This window comes from Schistocerca piceifrons, chromosome 2, assembly GCF_021461385.2.
Source record: "Schistocerca piceifrons isolate TAMUIC-IGC-003096 chromosome 2, iqSchPice1.1, whole genome shotgun sequence".
Taxonomy (NCBI): Eukaryota; Metazoa; Arthropoda; class Insecta; order Orthoptera; family Acrididae; genus Schistocerca; species Schistocerca piceifrons.
The window spans coordinates 560434914-560462154 of record NC_060139.1 but is presented as its reverse complement, the minus strand read 5'-3'; the positions used below and the strand labels follow the sequence as shown (position 1 = coordinate 560462154).

General features: G+C 42.7%; 1 protein-coding gene across 1 annotated transcript in view; it reads right to left on the bottom strand.

Moving 5' to 3' along the window:
- Positions 1-25305, bottom strand: part of LOC124777324 (pyrethroid hydrolase Ces2a) — a 168477-nt gene extending 143172 nt beyond the window's left edge. Inside the window, exons 1-2 of the mRNA XM_047252684.1 lie at positions 25030-25305; positions 2386-2523 (exon numbers count right to left, since the gene is read on the bottom strand). Of these exons, the coding sequence (XP_047108640.1) occupies positions 2386-2523; positions 25030-25305 (414 nt within the window). The remainder of the gene's footprint in view (positions 1-2385; positions 2524-25029) is intronic.
- Between the last annotated feature and the right edge of the window lie 1936 nt (positions 25306-27241).

Below are 27241 nucleotides of genomic sequence, written 5' to 3'. Positions count from 1 at the left end.
AAACAAATAAAAAACAAACTAAAACCCCACTCATGTAGAACCTGGGAGCCTGACCATTCACTTCAAATAGCTTGTTATACAACTTCATGGAAATTGCAAAAACCTTGCTTTTGGACTCACACACAGATCTTAGCTTTTAATGTATTTACTTTTTCATCTGACTCTTGTACTATTGATGTGATTTTCATTATTTGTGATTCTGTCCCATTTCTAACTGTCCTGTTCTTAGTGTCTCCTTGTTGGATTAGTTCTTTTTGATTCATCTTCATTGCTTCTGTTCTAGAATAGGCTGCATCTAGAACTTCTTCTAACTTCCTAGTTCCTCCTCAATCTGCTGTGTTCTCCATAACAGCACTTATTTGTTCCTGCCTCAATTCCAACATCATTTAAATTCCAATTCCCATAGTCTGTCATACTGGAACTTTCCAGTTTGCTATCCATCTACACAATTAATGATGTAGTTGATCATTCTCACCTCACGATCCTGGCTAACCTGTTCTACAATCATGATGTCCTTTTTCATAATGAAGATTTTTTCCATAGTACCCTTCTCCAGCTACCATAAGACATTTTTCAGCAATCCTTCATTAGCCATCTCACCCATTCTCCATCCATTCAGTTTATCTGATTCCAAATTTTTCAGAAGATTTTACAAAGTGTCTTGTATGTTACCTACAAACTCATTCTGTATTTCCCATGAGACTTTGTGCAAGTGTGGGTAATAATATCTGTTCACTGTTGTTTGAAAAGCTGGTAACAGTGGTAGCTATCAGTTTCATTATGTACCTGCACCCTACAACCCTTTGGCTTCATCATCCAAGAGTCTGAAATAAATTGATATTTTTTTCTTTTTTGTAATCTGTCCTTTTATTCAGTAATATTCCATAATGACCACAATGGACTGCAGATTACCTTTCAGTTCAAATGATGTTTTAATCAAAACATCTGTCGACTGGCCAACATGTATCCAACCTTTGTATTGGTTACAGAATCAGTTTTCTCTTGAACTTGTTTCTGCAGTCGCTATGTGCTTTGGCAGAACTATTCCACTGACTGTATGAATAAATGAAGCTGTTTTCGCTAATTCATCAGTAACTCATTTCATTATATTTTTTAAATCAACAGCTCTTTCCATACCCTGAACTATTTCAGTTCATTAGACAATATATCCACAATGTCTCCAAAAGAGACAACTCCTTATTAATGTTCAGCAACTCATGCAGCTTTTTCCACTAGTATGTTCTCCTAAAGGTTTGCCTGTTTTAATTCAGGTGGGTTCTTGGTATGTCAAAGTTTCTGTAAACAGAACACAGTTTCATTATCACCTCACATGTTTTAAGGAACCAGTAATCATTGTCAGGCCCATCTGTAAGTGTAAGAATGATACTTTTTTAAAACTGCATTCTTGTATTTTCATGGTGGAAATACAGTCTAAAAGTAGTTTATGCCCTTTTTCCAGTAATTATTCACTGATTTGTAGTAGATCTTTTGGTATAACTCATTATTTGAGATATGATTGTTGGCTGTGTATTAATAATTAATACACCCATTCTACCAGGAGCTAAAAGAGAAGAGTTTCATGAATTCATCTTCATTTTTCAAGCAAACAGGGAAATAAAGGTCAACACAGATATAGTCCTGGTTGTCCAGGCAAGTCATGTACAAACAGTTTATACAATTACACCAGTATCTGAGTTTCAAACTGCTTCCACAGGCAAAAATTCATCAAAACTAGGGAATGTTGTAGCAGATGTGTACTGAAGATGTTCTTTTACAACAATGCACATACTGGCGATTCAAGTCATTTAAGAAGAACTTGAAACTGGGGTTGCATAGGAGCTTCAGCATGCTGTGGAGCACTCCTAGACCTATTTAATCCCATAATTAGTGATAATGAAACCTTCTTTGATCTTATGACATGGAAAATAAGCACAATGCACTGTCTAGAAACAACATGACTTGACAATGCCAAAAAATTCAAGACCTTTTTTTTTTTATTTGGTCACTACACATCACTACAGAATGCTTTATCAACATGATCCTATGCAAAGCACAGTACTTACTCACATCTATATATGTCCCTTTGAAACTCCTGTCTGAACGAATGTGAAAAGTATACAATTATCTGCTGATTGTTCTCAATTTAGCAGCAGTATTCTCTCAACGCTCATTTTCTTGTGAGCAATAATAGCTCTAGGGCGAATACATTAAATCACATGGGGTCACTCTGAAGAGTTACAGACTCTTCTTTTTGTATATGCTTTTCTAGGAACTTATTCTTCCCAATTCTCCAGTACAATGGCTTAATAACTTAATTTTTTACAGTAGACACAATTCTGTTTGAGCACAAATACTATTTTAAATTTAACAAGATATGGTACATACTTTTGGTGTGAAGACATTCAGGAATAGACAATCTTCACTTCCAACAATGCCACCTGTTCCTCTAGGATCTGGTTGAGGGCACGGAGGAGGTGGCTTTGTGGCACTGTATGTACCAGAAAGAAAAGCTCTTCGAGGTCTCTGCAAAAAGAACATGTATTGAAAAGTTATTTACCAGGGAGAAAAGTTTAACTTATTTCTTTCACTTTCAAAAATTAGACAGTTATAAACAACAGCACTAAGAGACTATTCAGCATTCATATTTCTCAGCAGAAATAATAACACAACAGAGACAGTCACGCTGTATCTTAAAATATCTATGAATTTATGTATAAGTAATATTTTATTCAGAGGCCTATGCCTGGTTAACATTTAGAACAATGTACATAAGTGAGCCATGCTGCAAGGCCGATACTTAGCACCTGGTTTGTAGGTCTGTGGTGCTGCAATGTGACACTCTCTTTGGTTTGATTGGACAGAGCAGGCTAGGGTACCAGGCAGGGAGAGATTTCTGATGGTTTCCAGTGAAAGAGGTTGTTGGCAGTCTGTTTAGGCTAAGAGGCACTCAGTATGAATGGACTCTATTTTTGATCATGCTGTTTGAGGAAGGAGAACAAGCATAAACATGCAAAGGAGGATGTTCCTGCACCAGGGGCATGCCACAACCAGAGGACATGCAGCCCGTGGCAACTTCTGGTTTTTAGAGCTTGCTGTTGGTGCTGGTTTATACAAAGGGATGCTGCTCCTGGACCTATTAAGACTGGGTGGGCACCATAATTATCCTCATGCAGTGATGATCTTCATTATATTTGGACAGTGGAATGAGTAGCAGAGTTTTTGGAATATTTTTTGCATCTTCCCCGTTTGCCCTGTTGTGGTGCACCAATTTCTTTCTTATTTCAACACGTAACCATGTTGTTTATTTAGAGAGCCTCGGGCATGTTCATGTCAATCTATGTTGCAATGCTCAGCCTCCCATTTATGTGTAACTTGTTTTTGCTTTCAAGTTCTATTGCCAAGCAGTTCTGTTTTACTGTGTTCACTCATCAAAACTTTACTATTGTTTATGTGTGTGTTTATTTTTCTTATCCACAGAATCTTAAAACTGTTTGTTGGGACATTTGGGTAGGACTTAAATGAATCTTGAAAGAGCATCTGAATCTGTTGCCTACATTGTAAGTTTAAATGTTTCTGTTTTATATTCTTTCTAACAAAATAGTGATTCCCTTGTTAAAATCACTTTAATTCATAATAATTATCTGGTGCTCAGATGGCATTCACAATAACAATAATTATGTGGACCAACAAATTTAAAAATGTTCTAAACAAACAATGCTCGGTACCTCACCCCCATGGTCCTGCCATTCCTAATGCAAGTCAAGCACACACAGTGTTACAATGCACCATTTGGTAGCAAGAACGAAGTTTTGTTGTTTACTTTCTGGGATTTCCAGTCAACTGAGCACTGTTTGTTTCTGTATTTATTTGTTTATGTTTTTATTAATTTTGCCCTTGCTTCAGAGACTAACAACTGGTGATGTTTGCAGGTTTTCTCTGACTGACATGGAATTGCACCAAGTGACCAGGTTGGATATATTGCACTAGGAACAGCTCAGATAGACGCTCAATATTCATGTCCAGTCTGAAGATGGTAATGTACCAGACTTATGTTCATGGCTTCGTGGTGTCCTTGGGCTTCTAGTGCAAATTATTATGGCGCATATTGGTCAGGTAAGTGCCACACTGGAATAATATTTGGCCTTGCTCAGTGATCTAGGCAAGAATATAGGTTTTTTTAGAAAGCATTCCCCTTTTCAGTCACAAATTTATAGGCTTCAGGTGCAGATTACTCACTTAACTAATTGCACTGAAGATTTAAGTTTGGTAACAACTGATCCTTCTTTAAAGGGCAGGGTTAGTGGTTACACATTGGGATAATGGCCTTCCGATGGAAAACCAGGGACCAAGGTCTATCGGGCACCCAAATAGGTCATGATTCTGGTCATTTTGCCAAGCTTCTGAATCCTCTTTGCAGCATGATACAAGGAACAGATTATTTAGCAACTGACGCTGTTCCTTGTTTAGTAAAGTTTTTGTTGTTTCCAGCCAATCTGGAAAGGCAGATCAGTGCTTTTAATATTTCTTGGGAGATAGCTTTACAGGTCATATCCCCTTCATTAAGCAACTTGATTAGCACTGTCTTAGCTAAACATGGCAGCATATGAGAGTTGCATAGCCACATTTTAAGAGAATGTCTTTCCAAAAGAGTTCAGAGTGATTTAATTAATCAGCATGTTTTTCATTTTCATCACAATGGGGAACTTCAGACTAACTATGAAAGTGAAGCATGCACCACTGCAGAGACACAGCTAGCCAGTGTTATTGTACATTGGTGTTTCTCAAGTGGGTACAAGGCACAGCTCTGATGAGCAGGTAGCATGTGTAGCTCATGCTAAACTTAACACCTTGGGTAAACACAAGAGGGTGCAAGGGCTTTGCTTTCATTGCAGTGAACCCAGGCATTTTGTTCGGAATTGTTGTCTTCCCCAAGAGAAGCCATCATACATCTGACACCAGGATACAAGTAGGCACTCAGTTTCTCATACCTGTCCATGAACTTTTAATGAGGTGTCGGTTGTTAAAGGTCATTCTTTACCTTTGGCTAGCACTTGCCGCAACCATGAGCCAGTGTGCACCTTCCTCAACTCTGGTAGTACTTTGTCCTTGTTGGACTAGTGGTGGTATTCCACGTGTCAGCATATTTCTAAACTACCTAAGGTACAAACAACCATAGGAAACTGTAGGGCAGTTAAAAGTCAGCAGTTGGATTCAGTAAGCACACTAAATGTGTACTGCTGTAATGGGCAATTTTCCTGGCCTGTTAGGGTCATTGTAGTGAAGCGTTAGGGTGTGATTTTATGGGAAAAATTGGGTTAATGTTGTATTATGCTCAGGGCATCTTTTATTTCAGCTTTTGAACCTCTTTAAAAAAATTTCTGCAAACATACCCATCATCTAGGTGTTTGTCCTATGGTTTCTGAATCTAGTGAGTTCGAGTGGAGTCAGTTATCTAATGAAGAGGCATAACAGATGTTGCAACTACTTTATGATTTCCCTCGCTGTTAACCAACAGCTTAGGTATGACTAATAAAACAGAGTACTAAATTGAATTATCAGTTCGAGAGCCCATTAGGCAGTCTCCCTGCAGACTTTCACTGGAACAACTGAACTGCATCCTCCAACAGGGCTTTGATTAGCTATCATCATGCCCTGAAATGAAGGACATTCTACGCAAGATATTTCCTCTCCTAAAGTGGTGCTCCATTGCCCACCCAACCTCCACAACATCCCAGCCCACTGCTATGCCACTCCAAACCCCAACCCCTTGCCACAAGGATCATATTCCAACCACCCAGCACTTTCTATTCCAGTACTGTCACAGTTTAACCTACACCATCATGGGCTGGGCCACCTGTGAAAGCAGCCCTGTCATTTATCAGCTCTGGTGCAATCATTAAACAACTTTTACATTGGTATGACAGCCAACCAGCTGTCCACCAGGACGAACGGCAACTGCCAAACTGTGACCAAGAGAAAAGTAGACCATCCTGTGATGCAACATACAGCTGAACACAATACATTTGATTTCAGTGGCTGCTTCGCTACCTGAGCCTCCACCACCAGCGTTTCTGAACTGTGCAGGTTGGAGTTATGGTTACAACACATTTTCTCTGCTCCTGTAATTATCCTGGCCTCAACCTATGGTAACATACCATCCCCACACCCTCCACTCAATAGTTTCCACCCATTTTGTCCCCTTTCTCATCTCCCACCCTGTTTATTTGCAGCCCTCTGCCAATGCATCCACCCTTCTTTCCCCACCACTCTCTTTTTTCTCTGCCTCCCTGCCCCACAACCTCTTGAAGCTGCCTATTGAAATTCTACTTCATGAACAGTCCACCAGACAGTGTTCATCTCTCTCCTAACCCACGCACCATCCCTTCTCCTTCCCCGCCCCCTCTAGATTACTGTTTACATCCCATGAGATGTTGCATTGTGGCCTGAGATGCTGGAGTTGGCAGTTGTGTGTGCGTGAGTTGTCCTTGATTTTTTTTGTGTGTGTGTGTGTGTGTGTGTGTGTGTGTGTGTGAATGTGTCTCTCTTTTCCTGATGAAGGCTGTGGCGGAAAACTGTATGTAAGTGTCTTTTAACTGTGCCTGTCTCCTACTTGACATGTCTTCTTTATGGTAAGTAGCAATCTGTCTTTTCCTACATTGCTGATATTCCTACCTGTAGTTTCCTTTGTTTGATTCAATCTTATTGTTCCTCCTGTGTTCTTGTACTCATTGTATATTACCCATCTTTTCCTATAGCTCAATCCTATTTCTCTCATAATTTCGACCATCTACATCTACATCTACATCTACATCCATACTCCGCAAGCCACCTGATGGTGTGTGGCAGAGGGTACTTTGAGTACCTCTATCGGTTCTCCCTTCTATTCCAGTCTCATATTGTTCATGGAAAGAAAGATTGTCGGTATGCCTCTGTGTGGGCTCTAATCTCTGTGATTTTATTCTTGTGGTCTCTTCATGAGATATATGTAGTAGGGAGCAATATACTGCTTGACTCCTCGGTGAAGGTATGTTCTTGAAACTTCAACAAAAGCCTGTATCGAGCTACTGAGCATCTCTCTTACAGAGTCTTCCACTGAAGTTTATCTATCATCTCCATAACGCTTTCGCGATTACTAAATGATCCTGCTCTCCATTGGATATTCGCTATCTCTTCTATCAACCCTATCTGGTACGGATCCCACATCAGTGAGCAGTATTCAAGCAGTGTGCGAACAAGTGTACTATAACCTACTTCCTTTGTTTTCAGACTACATTTCCTTAGGATTCTTCCAATGAATCTCAGTTTGACATCTGCTTTACCGACGATCAATTTTATATGGTCATTCCATTTTAAATCACTCCTAATACCTGCTCCCAGATAATTTATGGAATTAACTGCTTCCAGTTGCTGACTTGCTATATTGTAGCTAAATGATAATGGTTCTTTCTTTGTCTTCGCAGTATATTACACTTGTCTACATTGAGATATAATTGCCATTCCCTGCACCATGCATCAATTTGTTGCAGATCCTCCTGCATTTCAGTACAATTTTCCATTGTTATAAGCTCTCGATATACTACAGCATCATCCACAAAAAGCCTCAGTGAATTTCCGATGTTATCCACAAGGTCATTTATGTACATTGTGAACAGCAACGGTCTTATGACACTCCCCTGTGGCACACCTGAAACCACTCTTACTTCAGAAGACTTCTCTCCACTGAGAATGACATGCTGCATTCTGTTATCTAGGAACTCTTCAATCTAATCACACAATTGGTCTGATAGTCCATATGCTCCTACTGTGTTCATTAAATGACTGTGGAGAACTGTATCAAATGTCTTGTGGAAGTCAAGAAACACGGCATCTACCTGGGGACCTGTGTCTATGGCCATCTGAGTCTCATGGACGAATAGCACGAGCTGGGTTTCACACAACCGTCTTTTTTGGAACCCATGCTGATTCCTACAGAGTAGATTTCTAGTCTCCAGAAAAGTCATTATACCCAAACACAATACGTGCTCCAAAACTCTACAACTGATCGACATTAGAGATATAGGTCTATAGTTCTGCACATCTGTTCGACATCCCTTCTTGAAAATGGGGATGACCTGTGCCCTTTTCCAATCCTTTGAAACGCTATGCTCTTGTAGAGACCTACAGTACGCTGCTGCAAGAGGGGGGGGGGGGGGGGGGGGGGCAAGTTCCTTTGCGTACTCTATGTAAAATCAAACTGGTATCCCATCAGGTCCAGCGGCCTTCCCTCTTTTGAGTGATTTTAATTGTTCCACCATTTTACATTGTTGAGCATTATAGGTCAACGAAACCTATGAACATGTCTTGATTTTTCTTCAGTCTTGGTTCTAATATTAAGTGCAGTACGAGACCTGCCTCTCTGGTGTCTTTACCTTTTCTGAAACCAAACTGATCGTCATCTAACAGATCCTTAATTTTCTTTTCCATTCATCTGTTTATTATTCTTGTCAGCAGTTTGAATGCATGAGCTGTTAAGCTGATTCGGTGATAGTTTTTGAGCTTACTTGTCCTTGCTATCTTCAGAATTGTGTGGATGTACCTTCTGCCTTATTTGATTTCAAATCTTGCAAAGTTCTTTTAAATTCTGACACTGGTTCCAATCCCCTATGCCATCCATATTGCCTCCAATTCCTTCTTCTACAACACCATCAACAAGTCCTCCTATGCATATAGTCCTTCAGTGTACTCTTTCCACCTATCCAGTCTCTCTTCTGTGTTTAACAGTGAAATTACCATTGCACTCTTAATATGACCACCCCTACTTTTAATTTTGCCAAAAGTTGTTTCTACTTTTCTATAAGCTGAGTCAGTCCTTCTGATGATCATTTCATTTTGGATTTATTCACATCTCTCCGGCAGCTATTTCATCTTGGCTGCATTGCTGTATTACGTTCTTTCCCTCAACATTCTTGTACCTCTTTCTCCATCGATCAGTTGAAATACTTCATCCGTTGCCCAAGGTTTCTCCGCATTTATCTATGTCTCTCTGTGATTGCCCTTTTTAAAGATGTTCACACGTCTCCTCTTGAACAACTTACTCTGGTTTTCCTTATCGCAGTATCAACATATTTAGTGAATTCAAACATGTCTCATTGTTCCTCAGTGCTTTAATATTCCACTTCGTTCCTCATTCATTCTTTTGAACGATACTCTTAAACTTCAGTCATCATTGGTAGTCAGTCATCATTACTAAATTGTGATATAAATCTATATCTGCTCCTGGATACACCTTACAATCTAATATCTGATTTTGGAATTTCTGTCTGACCATGATGTAATCCAGTTGGAACTTCTCATGTTTCTGGATCTTTTCACACTATACCTCCTCGTCTTGTGATTCTTGAACAGAGTATTCGCTATTACCATCTGAAATTTATTGCAGAATGCAATTAGTCTTTCTCTTCTCTCATCTCTGCTGCCAAGGGCATACTCTCCCATAACCCTTTCTTCTGTTCCTTCCCCTATAACCACATTCCAATGCTCCATGACTACTAGATTTTCATCTCTCGTTACGTACTGTATTACCCATTCAGTATCCTCATATAATAACTCTATCTCTTCATCTGGTGCTTGCAACATTGGCATGTATACCTAAGCTATCATTATTGACAATGGTTTGTTGTTGACTCTTATGAGAATGGCCCTATCTCTGAACTGTTCACAGTATGTGGCTCACTCTCTGCCCTACTTTCATATTCAAAATGAATCCTACCCCTGTTATACGACTGAGCCTTTGCATTTCTCTTTTCAGATTTTCTAACTTTCCTACTATGTTCAAACCTTTTACATTCCATGCTCCAACTTGTAGCACGTTATCTCATTGGTGGTATTCTACCTTTTTCTCATGGTAACCTTCCCCATGGAGATCTGGGTGGGAGACTAATCTGGAATCCTTTGCCATTGAGGAGATGATCATGACACTTTTTCAATTACAGGTCACATGTACTGTGGATACACATTGTGTGTCTTTAATGCAGAGGCTTTTGCACCCTCATGCCTTTGATCATTGCTGATTCTTCCACTTTTTAAGGGCAGTTTCCCACCCTAAGGGCAAGAGAGTCCCTGAACCTCTGTCTGCTCCTCTGCCCTATTTGAGAAGACTGTTGGAAGAACAAGGGTGACTTCTCACGCTGGAAGTCTTCGATCACCATTGCTGATGACTTTTTATTCAAAATTTAAGCAGTGGCTGTTTTCTAACCCGGGCCCAAGACGTTCTAACTCGTAGTCAAATACACTATCTCCAGACCGTGGACTCCCCCACTGTCTAGCCTTGTCTTCCTGGTGCCTACAGGAATATACATGTAATTGATCCAATTATCTATCTATTAGTGTAGCAACACAGAGCTTTTCAAGCACCTCTGGCCATAATCCTACTGCTTGCCATAACAAGTCAGTACAGCATTTTGGCACCACACTTGTATCATTACACTGTAAAGTTTGGAAGGTAGAGACGAGATATTGGCAGAAGTAAAGCTGTGAGGATGGGGCATGAGTCGTGCTTGGGTAGCTCAGTTGGTAGAGCACTTGCCCGCGAAAGGCAAAGTTCCCGAGTTTGAGTCTCGGTCTGGCACACAGTTTTAATCTGCCAGGAAGTTTCACTGACACAACCATTTGGTCAACCACCAACAGTACTGCTTAAACCCAGGACACTTAAGTGGCATTGCAGCAAGCAGAGTCTTTGACATCTGGGGTGTTTGCTTATCAATAAGCCCACCCTAACGGATATAAATAGAGGTAATCCAGCCAGGACATGACACTGAATCGGCGACAGTTGTACAGTAGGATACCACCCATAGCCCTTCACCATTCACCAACCACCATCTGGAGCAGATATCTATGTTCGCCATCCTATGGAACTACTTACTTGGGGGTCAAGCAGCAGCACTGAAGGGCTGAGGGTCGAACTGAGACCCTCCAAGTCGCTGATCCACTGGGCACAGCCAACACCAGATACTGCCAACCAGGCTTAGAGGCCAGGGTTTGCAACCTAGATATATATGTCTTGTGATTCACTATGGCTGTGTAGGTCTCCTATTGCCTTGGTACCAGTGCAGCAGCCAGATTGCTGTGCCAGCACCTGATGCAGTCTAGAATGTTTGCCACGCAACATCACCTCACTATCGGGTGCACTGGTTGTAGCGACCACAGACATCTTCATGACTATGCACCATACAGTAAGCACCAGGGGTTCATAGTCCACCCCTGACCTGGTGGGTATAGGCATGAGTTTTCCATAGTAAACTGTTATAAATAAATAAATGAAACAACTGTCTCTAAGCTGAATGTGACTGGAACTTTCTCACCTACCCATTAGGGAACCTATTAGAATTAAGAGTTTTCACAGACAGATGGAGTTATGAGGTTTTCATTGCCTACCTTCTCTCTGTTGTATCTTTCCTCTCTGAAGTGTGTGATATTTTACATTTATTTCTTTTGGGATTTTGGTCATGATAGACAGCCAACATTATGACATTGGGTGAGAAGCTATCAGCTCTAGACTGATTTAGTACTTACTTGATCAGATCACTCAAATGCTAGCGGATAATGTAGAGCTATATAGCAACCACAGAGGTTACACAAGAAGAGAAGGGAACAGGCCCCTCCTAGTGTGTCTCTATCAGTCCTAGATGCTAGCACAGTGAATCCTTTTTTGGGTAAATCAGGAGACGATATTTTTACTTTTGTGGATAACCTACTCATGGCCACAAAGTTGGGGGACAGATTTATGATCAGTTGTTGAGTATGATTTAATCGGGGACACGAGGGCATATGTGACGTACTGTGAGAAACTGCAGAGTGCCTGTTCCAGGATTTGCAGGAAGGGCTATTGGAATACTGTAGGAGGAAGTACATCTCTAACTATTACAGAGAACTACTCAGTACTACAATGCAGAGACAAGGAGATTCCTTGGAGACTGAATTAGGAAGTTAAACATCAATAGTTGCAAAATGACAGATAATGATGACACCAATGAAGACGTTCTCCAAGAGGCAGAGCAGATGGCATTAGATGTATTCCTGTTTTATTTGCCAGCTGAAATTTCCCGTAATGTCATAGGTGGCAATTGCAACAGCTTTGGCGGAAAAGGTGTGGTAACCACACCTGGGGAAAGGACGGTTGTTTTTAAATACTGAAGTCACATGTTATTAGTGTGGTTGGCCTGGTCATATTCAGCACAGTTTTAGGAATCCTCAGTGTGGGAGGTGAAAGAGGACTGGACTGTCAGAGCGGGAATGTGAGTGTATGTTTCCACAGGCACAAGGAAGATGGCCACAGGACAGTGCTCACACTCCAATGTTAAACAAAAGGGAATGTTGCGGTCACTGAGCAGCGTTCCCTGTAAATGTGAGCACAAGAGACCTGTGTGCAGGATCAGTGGCAGATTACTGTACGTGTTTTGGTGCAGTACTGTCCTTTCCTTCCCTATCTGGTTTCTCCAGTTGTGCACTATAGTAATTAAAGGATATTTACTGAGGTATATTCTTGAACATTCAACTTATTTTATTTATACCTGTCATTATACCTGTATTTTCCAATAAATATGTTGTATACAGTATATTGTACACAATATTATTTTATTGATTCGTTTTACAACTTGCAAATGACTGGTAGATCATTTACATTTTTGTAACAAATTGGATCTAAACAATAAATAGTTAGAAAGCTGAAGGTATATTATATAGTTGCAATTTATTTCTACAGTTAAAAGTTTGATTTACATGTTTCCATGCATGGGTATCAAGAGACTGAAGCAAAACAGTTTTGCAGCAGGTACAATCTCACAGATGTTTTAAAGGTATGTAGTTCTGAGGGAGATTTTATATGTCTTGGTACCCTGACGTACAGTTTTTTCCTACATGATACACACTATTTTAGTGTAATGTGTTGCAATGACTAACATGTATGTTATTGTTTGGTCCAGCACTGTATTCATGAACAGTGCATAACTACAATATGTGATCAAAAGTATCCGTACACCCCCAACAACATACATTTTTCATATTAGGTGCATTGCGCTGCCACCTACTGCCAGGTACTCCATATCAGCGACCTCAGTAGTCATCACACATCGTGAGAGAGCAGAATGGGGTGCCCCACAGAATTCATGGACTTTGAACGTGGTCAGGTGATTGGGTGCCACTTGTGTCATATGTCTGTACACAAGATTTCCACATTCTTAAACATCCCTAGATCCACTGTTTCCAATGCGATAGTGAAGTGGAAACTTGAAGGGACACTCCCAGCACAAAAGCGTACAGGCCGACCTCATCTGTTGACTGATAGAGACCGCCAACAGTTGAAGAGGGTTGTAATGTGTAATAAGCAGACATCTATCCAGACCAACACACAGGAATCCCAAACTGCATCAGGATCCACTGCAAGTACTATGACAGTTAGGTGGGAGGTGAGAAAACTTGGATTTCATTGTCGAGTGGCTGCTCATAAGTCACACATCAAGCCAGTAAATGCCAGACAACGCCTCGTTTGGTGTAAGGAGTGTAAATGTTGGACAATTGAACAGTGGAAAAATGTAGTGTGGAGTGACGAATCATGGTACACAGTGTGGTGATCCGATGGCAGGGTGGGCATATGGCGAATGCCTGTTGAACGTCATCTGCCAATGTGTGTAGTGCCAACAGTAAAATTCAGAGGTGGTGGTGTTATGATGTGGTTGTGTTTTTCGTGAGGAGGCTTGCACATCTTGTTGTTTTGTGTGGCACTATAGCAATGACTCTGAATCACTAATGTTTAATGGGTAGTCGTTTATATATATGAAAGAAAAGAAATGATCCTAAAATTGAGCCCCCTGAATCATCATGTCTTAGTACACATGGTTCCCAAAGGGGAACCTGGAGTTCATTCTCTTCCACATACTTTATTTCTGTTACCTCAGCGTGATATACCAAACATGATTTAATAGAATCATTTGGCAGGCCTCTTACACCATATTCCTCAAGATTTGTCAGGAGCACAGAATGATAAATTACATCGAATGTGTTTGTTAGGGCTAAGAATAACCCAGAGATTTTTGTCAAGTTGAAAGCTACTGTTTCAGTTGAGTGCTGTGATCTGAAGCCATGTTGACATCCGGAAAGACTGTTATTGTTTTGTTCAGCGATCTCTTTCTTTTTTTATTTGATCTACCTCCGTGATTATACAAGGGTAATTGAATAAGTGTCTTTACTTTTATCGTAACTGGCTTTAGATTGGCAGTACAGTTTAGTGTACTCACAGCCAACAGATGGCACAACTCCCTTGACTTTGGTAGATTTCAGGATTGTTACATAAGTTGGTTTCGTGTTCTTGCGAAGCCAATATGGCTGTGCCACTCTCCACTTGCACCAATCGGGAAAAACGTTCTGTAACCTCTCTCTCTCTCTCTTTTTTTTTTTTTTTTTTTTTTTTTTTTTTTATTTTTTTTTTTTTTTTTTTAAATGACACGTGACACGAAGTAAGAACATAATTCAAATACAGTGTTTGTATACGAATGACCACACTACTAAAGTACAGATAGAAATGTTACTTCTAGACGTTTAGGGGATTGTGGCCTACATGAGTCATAGTGGGCGACAGAGTAGAAGAATGCAGAGGGTGGTCGACAGTAGGACCCAAACCAGGAGTATGTCCTTGAGGGTGACGGTACTTCTGGGACATCAGACATTGGCTGGTGTTGGAGGTGAATGACTCAGTGATGACAGCTGCCTGTGAGACAACACTGCTTAGGCTTCTGAGGTGTCGGTGGATGTTGGAGGCAGTGGCTCGACGTCAATAGCTGCCGATGGGACGAAGATATTTCCAGGACGTAGGCTCTGGCAGATGTCGGAGGCGATGGCTCAATGACAGCAGCCGCCGATGGGATGATGTTTGGTGAGGAGTGGCACCTGGGAGTGCGACAGGTGCTCATGACGAGGGTGATGAATCCAATCAGTGGGCTATTAGTGAATGTAACGCTTGGAGCGTGTACTAGTTCCAGTGTGGTCTGGTGGCAGCCTAAATACTCTCCAGTGGAGTGATACCAGTGTGACGCTGAATGGGCGTGTGATGTTGCATAATACAGGGTGATTCAAAAAGAATACCACAACTTTAAAAATGTGTATTTAATGAAAGAAACATAATATAACCTTCTGTTATACATCATTACAAAGAGTATTTAAAAAGGTTTTTTTTTCACTCAAAAACAAGTTCAGAGATGTTCAATATGGCCCCCTCCAGACACTCGAGCAATATCAACCCGATACTCCAACTCGTTCCACACTCTCTGTAGCATATCAGGCGTAACAGTTTGGATAGCTGCTGTTATTTCTCGTTTCAAATCATCAATGGTGGCTGGGAGAGGTGGCCGAAACACCATATCCTTAACATACCCCCATAAGAAAAAATCGCAGGGGGTAAGATAAGGGCTTCTTGGAGGCCAGTGATGAAGTGCTCTGTCACGGGCTGCCTGGCGGCCGATCCATCGCCTCGGGTAGTTGACGTTCAGGTTTCATAACTAACCTTTTTCGTAGGACTCTCCATACAGTTGATTGTGGAATTTGCAGCTCTCTGCTAGCTCTGTGAGTTGATTTTCCTGGGCTGCAAACAAATGCTTGCTGGATGCGTGCTACATTTTCATCACTCGTTCTCGGCCGTCCAGAACTTTTCCCTTTGCACAAACACCCATTCTCTGTAAACTGTTTATACCAACGTTTAATACACCATCTATCAGGAGGTTTAACACCATACTTCATTCGAAATGCACGCTGAACAACTGCCGTCGATTCACTTCTGCCGTACTCAATAACACAAAAAGCTTTCTGTTGAGCGGTCGCCATCTTAGCATCAACTGACGCTGACGCCTAGTCAACAGCGCCTCAAGCGTACAAATGTACAACTAAATGAAACTTTATAGCTCCCTTAATTCGCCGACAGATAATGCTTAGCTCTGCCTTTTGTCGTTGCAGAGTTTTAAATTTCTAAAGTTGTGGTATTCTTTTTGAATCACCCTGTATAATGATGTCAAGACTACAGTGCTCTCTATTGTGAGGTTGGCGCCTCCTGTGGCCACTGTATGGAGCTACAACGCAAACAGCCTGAGCTGTATGAGGCTGGGCTTAAAAACAGCTCAGTGAGTTATGGTATGTTGACGTGAGTTGCATATGCACGTCCACCAGCAGAGGCATCATCCTACAATACAGGCCTGGTATGCGGAGCAGTTTAGTCCCAGGTGGATACTATAGTCCGAAGGTGTACCAGGGATGAAGCCCACAGGAGTCTTTTACCACATATATGGGAGGGGGTAATGTTTAAGCAGTGTTTGCCAATGGATTGAATAACTCAAAATCAGCCAAACAAGCATGAACTAGGAGAAAAGAGCAGGATGTCCAGTCGCATCCATAGTGATGCAGAAGTGTAAGAACTACAGTTCAGTCTCAAAGGGTGCATCTCAAACAGAGGACTAGACTAGAATTAGGAAACACTGGTATTATAGTTGTAAACTGTCGTTGCTGTGTTTAGAAAGAACTGGAACTCCAGGTGTTCATAGAGAGCACTGAAGCAGAAATCGTTACAGGCACTGAAATCTGACTAAAACTAGTGATAAGACCAGTCAAAGTTTTTACCAAGGACCTAACGATGTTCAGAAAGGAGAGATCAAATTGTTGGTAGTGACGTGTTTGTTGCTATTAGAAGCAGTTTATGTTCTAGTTAAACTGAAGTAGATAGTATGCCATACGTTCGGTTCTCCCCGGATTTGTCCTAGTTTTGAGGGTGTCTTGGGGCATCCTATGGGGAGGAGGAGAGAGGACGTGAGGTGTTACAACTGGCCAGGTTAAACCCAAACCTTTTTCATATCTGGAGAAATTCGACTGATTGGAGATAAATAGATTGTAATACATGCTAGTTAAAATACACTATATAAGGACTAATACGTGGGTAGCTCGGTTCGTTAATATATAAAAAAGCAGCGGCAACCACATTTAGACGCTCTCCTATACACATTATTTTCATATTGAAAACAATTTTATATTCATTACTACAGATAAAATCGATATTTGAACATGAATGTCTCTATACCGTCCTTTCATTAATCCCTGTTACAGTCAAGTGTGATTTATATCATGGCTGCTTATCAGTGACAACTGGCCAACTTCTTGTCGACAGGCTGTATGTGTCCGAAAAAAATTATTCACTTTGACCCAAATGCCTGGGGTTTGCGAAGTCTTTGTTCGGAGTCGGCAATATCAGTGACGGCAGGCCAAGTGTGGGTACAGGTTATACTCGACGACTGGAATTAGTTAATAATTGGTTCCTTTTAACAACCCCCAGGCTAAGATAATATAGTTGCTGAAGGGTGCCAGGAATATTTAAGTCTAATTTCGAATAGGTACCCGAATCTTACAGTTGTAGTTGGAGGAGCTCCGATCTACTTTCGAAATGTTGATGAAAATACGATATTCTTAACATTGCTGGTAGGCATAAAACATTGCCCGAAATTGTACTAAACGTATTATTTTGAGTAGTTAATTCAGGAGTTCATATGAAGTGTAAATGGTTGCGATAACATATTTAACGTTTTGGCAACAAACAATCCTGAGCAAATGGAAAGCTTCATAACAGATACAAGGATTAGTGACCACTAAATCTTGGTACCAAGACTGAATACCGTAACACCCAACAAGACTGAATACCGTAACACCCAAATCCATCAAAAAGAAATGCAGAATCTATCTGTTTAAAAAAAAAGATAAAGATTCGCTTAATGGCTACCTAAGAAACAGTCTCCATTCCTGCCAAACTTTTGTAACCGTAGATCAGATGTAGCTTACATTCAAAGAAATTATATTGACGGCAACGGAAAGAATCATACCAAGCAAATTAACAAAAGACGTACCTAGCAGATCCCCCATGGTATAAAAATAGGTCAGAACACTGTCACAGAAGCAACGAAAACAGCATGCCAGATTAAAAGAACACAAAATCTCCAATATTAGGAATGTTTTACAGAAGTTCGAAACTTAGTGCGGGCTTCAATGCAAGATGGTTTTAAAAGTTTCCACAATGAAACTCTGTCTCCAAATGTGGAAGATATGTAAAGAGATTCTGGTCGTATTTAAAGTACACCAATGGCAAGATACGTTCAAGCACCTTCTCCGCGTTAGCGATGGTAATGTTACCGATGACAACGCTGCTAAAGCTAGTTACACAAAACGGGTTTTCTAAATTCCTTCACCAAGAAAAGATGCAGAAAATTTTCCAAAATTCAAATCGAGAACAGCTGCCAACTCGAGCAACTTAGAAGTCCATATCCTCGGTGTAGTCAAGTAATTTAAGTCACTAACAAAGGCTAGTCTCCTGCCCCAGGTTGTGTAAAAAAAATGGCAACACCAAAATATTTTAATGTAGAGTAATGAAATTTCGGGAATACATTTGCCTAGGTAACATATTTAAGTGATTAACATTGCAAAACCGCAAGTTAATGCAAGAGCGAGATAAGCCACTGCAAATGTTAAATGTTGGTACGTCAAAAATCGGTGTAACCGACAGAATGTTGTATGCAAGCATGCAAACGTGCATGCATTATTTGTACAAGTGGAGGATGTCGGTTTGTGGGTTGGAGTTCCATGCCTGCTGAAGTTGGTTGGTCACTACAGGGACGGTTAATGCTGTTTACGGATGACGCTGGCGTTGTCGTCCGATGATCTCTCATACGTGCTCGGTTGGAGACTGATCTGGTGATCGAGCAGGCCAAGGCACCATGTCGTCACTCCGTACAGCATGATGGGTTACAACGGCGGTAAGTGGGCGACCGTTATCTTGTTAGAAAACACCTCCTGCAATGCTGTTCATTAATGGCGATACTCTGGTTTTCCACGAAAGGAAACTCAATGAAAGCTCTCTGCTTCGAACGAACCTCCGCTACACACGCCGTTTTGAGGTCTAAGTACAGCGCCGCCACCTATGGAACTTCAGGCAACTATAGGGGCAGAAGCGGGAATATTCCACAATATCCCACAACAAATCCCACATTTTTTTCAACCGAAATGGGCCGAGAAAAAGAAATACGTTGCATTACTTATTGAAATTGCTACACCACCAAGCTGACGTGCTACAGACGCGAAATTTAACCGACAGGAAGAAGTTGCTGTGATATGCAAATGATTAGCTTTTCAGAGTATTCACACTAGGTTGGCGCCGGTGGCGACACCTACAACGTGCTGACATGAGGAGAGTTTCCAACCGATTTCTCATACACAAACAGCAGTTGACCGGCGTTGCCTGGTGAAACGTTGTTCTGATGCCTCGTGTAAGGAGGAGAAATGCGTACCATCACGTTTCCGACTTTGATAAAGGTCGGATTGTAGCCTATCGCGATTGCGGTTTATCGTATCGCGACATTGCTGCTCGCGTTGTTCGAGATCCAATGACTGTTAGCAGAATATGGAATCGGTGGGTTCAGAAGGGTAATACGGAACGCCGTGCTGGATCCCAACAGCCTCGTATCGCCAGCAGTCGAGATGACTGGTATCTTATCCGCATGGCTGTAACGGATCGCGAAGCCACGTCTCGATCCCTGAGTCAACAGATGGGGACGTTTGCAAGACAACAACCATCTGCACGAACAGTTCGACGACGTTTGCAGCTGCATGGACTATCAGCTCGGAGACTATGACTGCTGTTACCCTTGCCGCTGCATCGCAGACAGGAGCGCCTGCGATGGTGTACTCAACGACGAACCTGCGTGCACGAATCCCAAAACGTCATTTTTTCGTATGATCCAGGTCCTGTTTACAGCATCATGATGGTCGCATCCGTGTTTGGCGGTATCGCGGTGAACGCACACTGGAAGCGTGTATTCGTCATCGCCATACTGACGTATCACCCGGCGTGATGGTATGGGGTGCCATTGGTTACACGTCTCGGTCACCTCTTGTTCGCATTGACGGCACTTTGAAAAGTGGACGTTACATTTCAGATGTGTTGCGACCAGTGGCACTACGCTTCATTCGATCCTTGCGGAACCCTACATTTCAGCAGGATAATGCACGATCGCATGTTGCAGGTCCTGTTCGGGTCTTTCTGGATACAGGAAGTATTCTACTGCTGCCCTGGCCAGCACATTCTCCAGATCTCTCACCAACTGAGACGTCTGGTCAATGGTGGCGGAGCAACTGGCTCGTCACAATACGCCAGTTACTACTCTTGATGAACTGTAGTATCGTGTTGAAGCTGCATGGGCAGCTGTACCTGTACACACCATCCAAAGTCTGTTTGACTCAATGCCCAGGCGTATCAAGGCCGTTATAACGGCCAGAGGTGGTTGTTCTATGCACCCAAATTGCGTGAAAATGTAATTACATGTCAGTTCTACTATAATATATTTGTCCAATGAATACCTGTTTATCACCTGCATTTCTTCTTGGTGTAGCAATTTTAATGGCCAGTAGTGTATACAAACGATTTGGGAGACAATTTGAACAGCCATCTTAGATTGTTTGCACATGATGTACTTTCCACCTAGCAAAGTTTTCAGAACACCAGTATGAATTACGAAACGATTTAGGTAAGATGTCTGTATGGTGCCAAAAGTGAGCAATAGTAAATGCGAGGTCCTCCACGAACATACTAAAAAGAATCCGTTAAATATTGGTTACTTGATAAATAATTCAAATTTAAATTTTTAGATTCAATCTAAACATCTAGGGATTACAATTAATAGCAATTAAATCGGAACGTTCACATTGGAAGCGTCGTGAGGAGGGCGAATCAAATAATGCGTTTTATTGACAGATCACTTAGAAGATGCAACAAATCTTCTAAAGAGATCACCTACACTAAACTTGTTCGTTCTCTTCTGGGATCCTTATGAGACAGGATTGAGGGAGAACATCAACAAAATTCAAAGAAGAGTAGCTTGCTATGTATTATGCTGAAACAGGAGGTGGAGTAATAGGCGAGTTGGAGTGGCAATCATTACAACAAAGACGTTTTTTGTTGCGGCGAGATATTTTCAGGAAATTTCAGTCACCACTTTCTGGTCAGAAAGCTAAAATATTTTGTTGAACCCCACCAGGTAGGTAGGAACGACCATCTTAATAAAATAAGAGAATTTGGAGCTATTACAGAAAGATTTAGGCGTTCATTTTTCCGACTAGCTACTCAAAAGTGGATCAGTTGACCAGTAGTATGAAAGTGGTTCTGTGAGCCCTCTGCCAAGCACTTGGATGTGAATTGCAGAGTGGTGATGTAGATTTTGAATAACTGACGAGTGACTGTTAAGGAAATGGCAAACCACATGCGCATTAGTCATAGTTTCCCATTTGACATCTTCCACAAAAGGCTCAAATTTCGTAATCTGTGCAAAATATATCCCAAAGCAACTCCAAGAACCCAACAAGTGCAGTCGTATGGCTGCAGGTGAAACATGGGTTAATCACTTTGAACCGAAGATCAAATACAGTAGCATGGAATAGAAACCCCCATGATCTCCAGCGAAAAAGAAATTCAAGAGTCAGCTCTCTGCAGGATAGGGGGTCCCCACAGTAGTTAAGTTCACACAAGGGCCAATTTTGGATCATTCCCGGAAAACAAGTCAACAGCAAACAGTCGATGTTACAGTTATATGCTTTGCTGAAGCCAGCAATTTGAGACAAACTATGAAGTCTTTTGTCAAACTCCGTTACTTTTTTTGCAAGATAAAGCACGTCCACATGTTGCAGCCCACACTGTCTAGACATTTCAGAATATGTATTTGGAGTTGTTCGAGCACGCTGGACACAGTTCTGACCTCGTCCCGTCGGATTTCGATCTATTTGGTCGACTTAAAAATGGTTTAAGAGGCCGTCGATTCACTTCTGGTGACACGAAGGAGATAGCGCATACGTGGCTTGCCGCTCAACGGAAAGGTTCTGTGCGTACTGGAAAGCTTGAGCAACGATGCACCAGTTGCTTAAATAGAAGAGTGGCCGTGTTTAAAAACGATGTCGCTGGAAATTTTGTGCTAAATTAGAAAACTGTTATGTAGAGTCTTTTTGTCTTGTTCTCGTAACACCTACATTGTCGGCATACTCCCTGCAGGTGACCTGACTGCACCGACGTGTTTTATGTAGAATATTGTTTAAATTTTAACAATAAAGTTATGTAGAGATAATAAGTAGCAGAGGCAGGCTTATCTTCCTGAACCATCGTCGTACGTCTCAAACATATTTTGGTATGTTGATGTTAGTCTGGTAAAAGGTAAAGCTGTCACGAGCCCTAATGGTTTGAACACCAGTTATTGAAAGTGGTATGTCATTGCCTTCCTCCGACCTTTGAACTGACATAACCTTTCCAGACAGCTATGGGGGGACGTACAGTTTAACATGGACTCTAAAGCACGGTCCAACACGCTAGCAAACATTTCCAGAGGTGAAAGACTTAATAAATGACAGATAAATCCATAAGACTAACCAGTGATCGAATTCGAAACCTTCCGATCCACAGTCTGCACTGTACCATTTTCGTTTGTTTTTGCTTTTATTTTTTATATAAGTTATATATGACAGATAAATATCGAATGAATGATTTGGGATCGAACCTGAGACCTTTATATCTGTAGTCTGATACTGCACCATTTTCATTGTCTTTCTATATAAATGTTTTATTAAAACGTAGCGGGTAATATATCTCTTCAACGTAACATAACGACCACGACTCCTCATCGAAAAACTCAAATAAACGAGACTTGTTTTTAGAACACAACCACGTTACCGCTTCTGAAAGAAACAGAACTCTTCTCCTGAAGCAAATAACGGGGTGTAAACGATCACTGTTCACTTACAACGTATACTACTGTGGTGTAGGGGAAGTGATGATTAACAATTTGACACAAGACAGTTGTGATCTACCACGCCAGGAACCAATCTTAAATTGGCATACAAAAGCCGCTGAAGCTATAGCGCAAGTGCACCGCACGAGATTTCGGCTGCAATCTGTCCTTACTACAAGATAACAATGCTTGTGAGGGATAAGTTCAGATCGAATTGAAAAAGTAATGAGTTTTTGCATAGCTTGTTCAAAAGTCTCTTCCTTTGATTATCCTCACAGGGAAGGTTAACTTACAAACGTTAACGACAGCCAGTAGAATAGGAAAGGGAGAAAATATTAAATACTTGCATCTCGCGAGCAGCGTTTGCGCTGTAGTTTCAGTGGCTTTTGTAGACCAATTTGAGGTTGTTTCCTCTCTCGGTAGACCACGAGTTTGTCTTGACTTCCCCTAAACCACCGCGTAACCAAGTCGCTTTTGTGAAACAAACAAGTCTCGTCTTCAAAAACAAACAAGACTCAACCTCTGAAACGAACATACTCATTTTATGAAGCTAACGAAATTTGCCCTCTAACACTAATCATCTTGTCCTCTATGAGAGGCAGTCAAGTAAAAACCCGTCACTGTGGGGCCACGGAATGGCTTCATTGAAAAGTAATCACCACACGCATTAAGACATTTATCCCACTAGGAGACGAGACGGTCAATTCCTGTTTCGTAGAACGAGGTCGGCCGCTGACGGATCCCTAATCGCACCCACTCTTGCACTTCCTCGTCCGACTCAAACCGACGACTACGCATGTTCCAGGTCGCCAAAGATGTGGAACACACGGTGAAAGATCCGGCCTGAACGGAGGACGTTGTAGTGTTTCACAGCCATCTTACTGAAGTGTAGCCCTTGTCCGATTGCCACAGTGGGGCGGGTGTTATCGTGCACAGAATGATTCCGTCCAAGAGCATTCCTCGGCGTTTAAACTTCATGAGGTGTCGCAATTTCTGCAGATTGTCTTCACAGTGCTGCACACTGATTCTGGTTCCGCGATAGCGGAGTGACCCTGCGGCCAGCGGAGGAGGTCACCAAGACCTTAACGAAATTTGTGTGAACAACTTTGGATTTCTTTCGCGAGGTAGGTGTGGAATGTTTCCACTGTTGGCTTTGCATTAACTCAGGCTGTCGGAATGCTGTCGGACGGAATCATCCTACAGCACGATAACGCCCGCCCCCACACTGCCAATAGGAAGAAGGCTACGCTTTGGTTGGGAAACAATGCAACATTCTAGGCATAGCCCCGATCTTTCACCGTTTGATTTTCACATCTGTGGTGACCTGGAGAAAGACATGCGTGAACTTAGGTTTGAGTTGGACGAGAAAGTGCAGGAGTGGATGCGTCAGCGGGCGACTGCATTGTATGAAACAGCAATTGATCGCCTCGTTTCCCAGTGAGGTCAATGTATTAAGCACGTTCCAGTTACTTTTGGATGGAACCACTCCATGGTCCTGTTGTGGTAGGTGTTCGGCGTTCAGTTTACTTCCCCTTGTACAACATACGAGAATCATATTCGCACCTGCGAATACTGCCGAACTTTCGCTGCACTGTGCATTGATGACAATGAAAATTTGTGCACGGTCCGGGGCTCGAAACCGGAACTTCTGCTTGACGCGAGCGGCCGTCTTGACCATCTCGACCACCCGAGCACGCTCCCCAGACAGACCCAAACTTCCATAGGTCACCCCTCTCGTCTACCTCCTACACTCGCACAAATACTGTGAGTTCGATGCCAGAAAAAACGTACGATTAAAGTCGAAGCACAGATATTAGATATGAAATACTATACTGGAATGTCTGTATTATTCTGATTTAATTTGAAAAGTCCTTCAGGCATGCACGCATGCAGACAAAGTTTAGCAATACTGGCAAAAGCGAATACGATTCTCGTATTTCATATGGCTGTCGATCGCTGCAGGGCCTATTCCTTCCGACATTCACGCATGCTTGAAAGACATTGAAAAGTACGTTAGAACAGCACGGGTACTGTAATATCGTATAGCGTTATAAAACAGGCAAGGATGCTCTTCTACAACAAACAGGGCTCCCCACAAATTTCCAAAAAATTGTAGACTAAGTGAAACTTCTCTTCGAAAACAGCGAGGCTCGTCTGTTAACCACAAAGCCAGCGAGGCAGCGAAGCAGATCAAAAGGTCGCTGCTCACCTGAAGCCTGAACCTGCCGACGGGGGGCTCGGCGAAGCGGATGCCCCTGAAGGCGTAGTAGGGGCCCTCGCGCACCCCCCGCAGCGTGGCCTGCTCGTCGCCGCGGTAGATGACGACCGCTGGGTCGTCGGCGGGCGGCTGCGGGGCGGGGTCTCCGCCGACGATCCTCTTGCGCCGCACCAGCTGCTCCCCCGCCCCCGGCTGAGCAGCCGCGGCACGCAGCACCGCCCACGCCGCCAGCACCAGCACCGGGGCTGCGCTGCTCCTCCTCCACATGGCGCGCGTCTTCTGGCGAGGCGCGCCCGGCCGAAGGCTGCCTCGGCCAGCCTTCTTATCTGCAGGAAGCACGAGCTGCGCACTCTCATCTTCTCGCTGCAAATGTTAAGCCGCGTCCACACGCGCATCTACAGTGACGCCAAACTCAATAGGACACTACTGGCCATCAAAATTGCTACACCAAGAAGAAATGCAGATGATAAACAGGTATTCATTGGACAAATATATTATACTAGAACTGAAACGTGATTACATTTTCACGCAGTTTGGGTGCATAGATCCTGAGAAATCAATACCCAGAACCACCACCTCTGGCCGTAATAACGGCCTTGATACGCCTGGGCATTGAATCAAACAGAGCTTCGATGGCGCGTACAGGTACAGCTGCCCATGCAGCTTCAACATGATACCACAGTTCATCAAGAGTAGTGACTGGCGTATTGTGACGAGTCAGTTGCTCAGCCACCATTGACCAGACGTTTTCAACTGGTGAGAGATCTGGAGAATGTGCTGGCCAGGGCAGCAGTAGAACATTTTCTGTATCCAGAAAGGCCAGTACAGGACCTGCAACATGCGGTCGTTCATTATCCTGCTGATATGTAGGGTTTCGCAGGGATCGAATAAAGGGTCGTAACACATCTGAAATGTAACTCCACTGTTCAAAGTGCCGTCAGTGCGAACAAGAGGTGACCGAGACGTGTAACCAATGGCACCCCATACCATCACGCCGGGTGATACGCCAGTATGGCGATGACGAATACACGCTTCCAATGTGCGTTCACCGCAATGTCGCCAAACACGGATGCGACCCTCATGATGCTGTAAACAGAACCTGCATCCATCCGAAAAAATGACGTTTTGCCATTCGTGCACCAGGTTCGTCGTTGAGTACACCATCGTAGGCGCTCCTGTCTGTGATGCAGCGTCCAGGGTAACCGCAGCCGTGGTCTCAGAGCTGATAGTCCATGCTGCTCCAAACGTCGTCGAACTTTTCGTGCAGATGGTTGTTGTCTTGCAAACGTCCCCATCTGTTGACTCAGGGATCGAGACGTGGCTTCGCGATCCGTTACAGCCATGCGGATAAGATGCCTGTCATCTCGACTGCTAGTGATACGAGGCCGTTGGGATCCAGCACGGCGTTCCGTATTACCCTCCTGAACCCACCGATTCCATATTCTGCTAACAGTCATTGGATCTCGAACAACGCGAGCAGCAATGTCGCGATACGATAAACCGCAATCCCGATAGGCTACAATCCGACCTTTATCAAAGACGGAAACGTGATGGTACGTATTTCTCCTCCTTACACGAGGCATCAGAACAACATTTCACCAGGCAACGCCGGTCAACTGCTGTTTGTGTATGAGAAATCGGTTGGAAACTCTCCTCATGTCAGCACGTTGTAGGTGTCGCCACCGGCGTCAACCTTGTGTGAATGCTCTGAAAAGCTAATCATTTGCATATCACACCAACCTCTTCCTGTCGGTTAAATTTCTCGTCTGTAGGACGTCATCTTCGTGGTGTAGCAATTTTATTGGCCAGTAGTGGAAATGCGATTGGATCTACTAAGTACCTAGACGTTTCAATAATTAATGCAACATATCTTTTTCTCGGCTTGCTTCGTTTAAAACAAAGCGGAACTTGTTGTGGGCCATAGTGGAATATTCCCCCTTTAGCCACTGTAGTTTCACGAAGTTGCGACGCGGTACATAGCCTTCGAAATGTTGCGTTCCAAGTAGAGTGCTTCCTCTAAGTTTCTTTTGGTGGGAAACCGGAGGGTCACAAATATTCATAGGTGCTTGCAAAATGTTTACGGAGACCTGGCACTGAACAAACGCACGGTGAGTTGGCGGCCGAGGCGTCTGTCATCATCGCAACAAGGTGGTCCAAACCTGTTCGATCCCCCGTGCCACATGCAACTGTGACTCCTGTGATG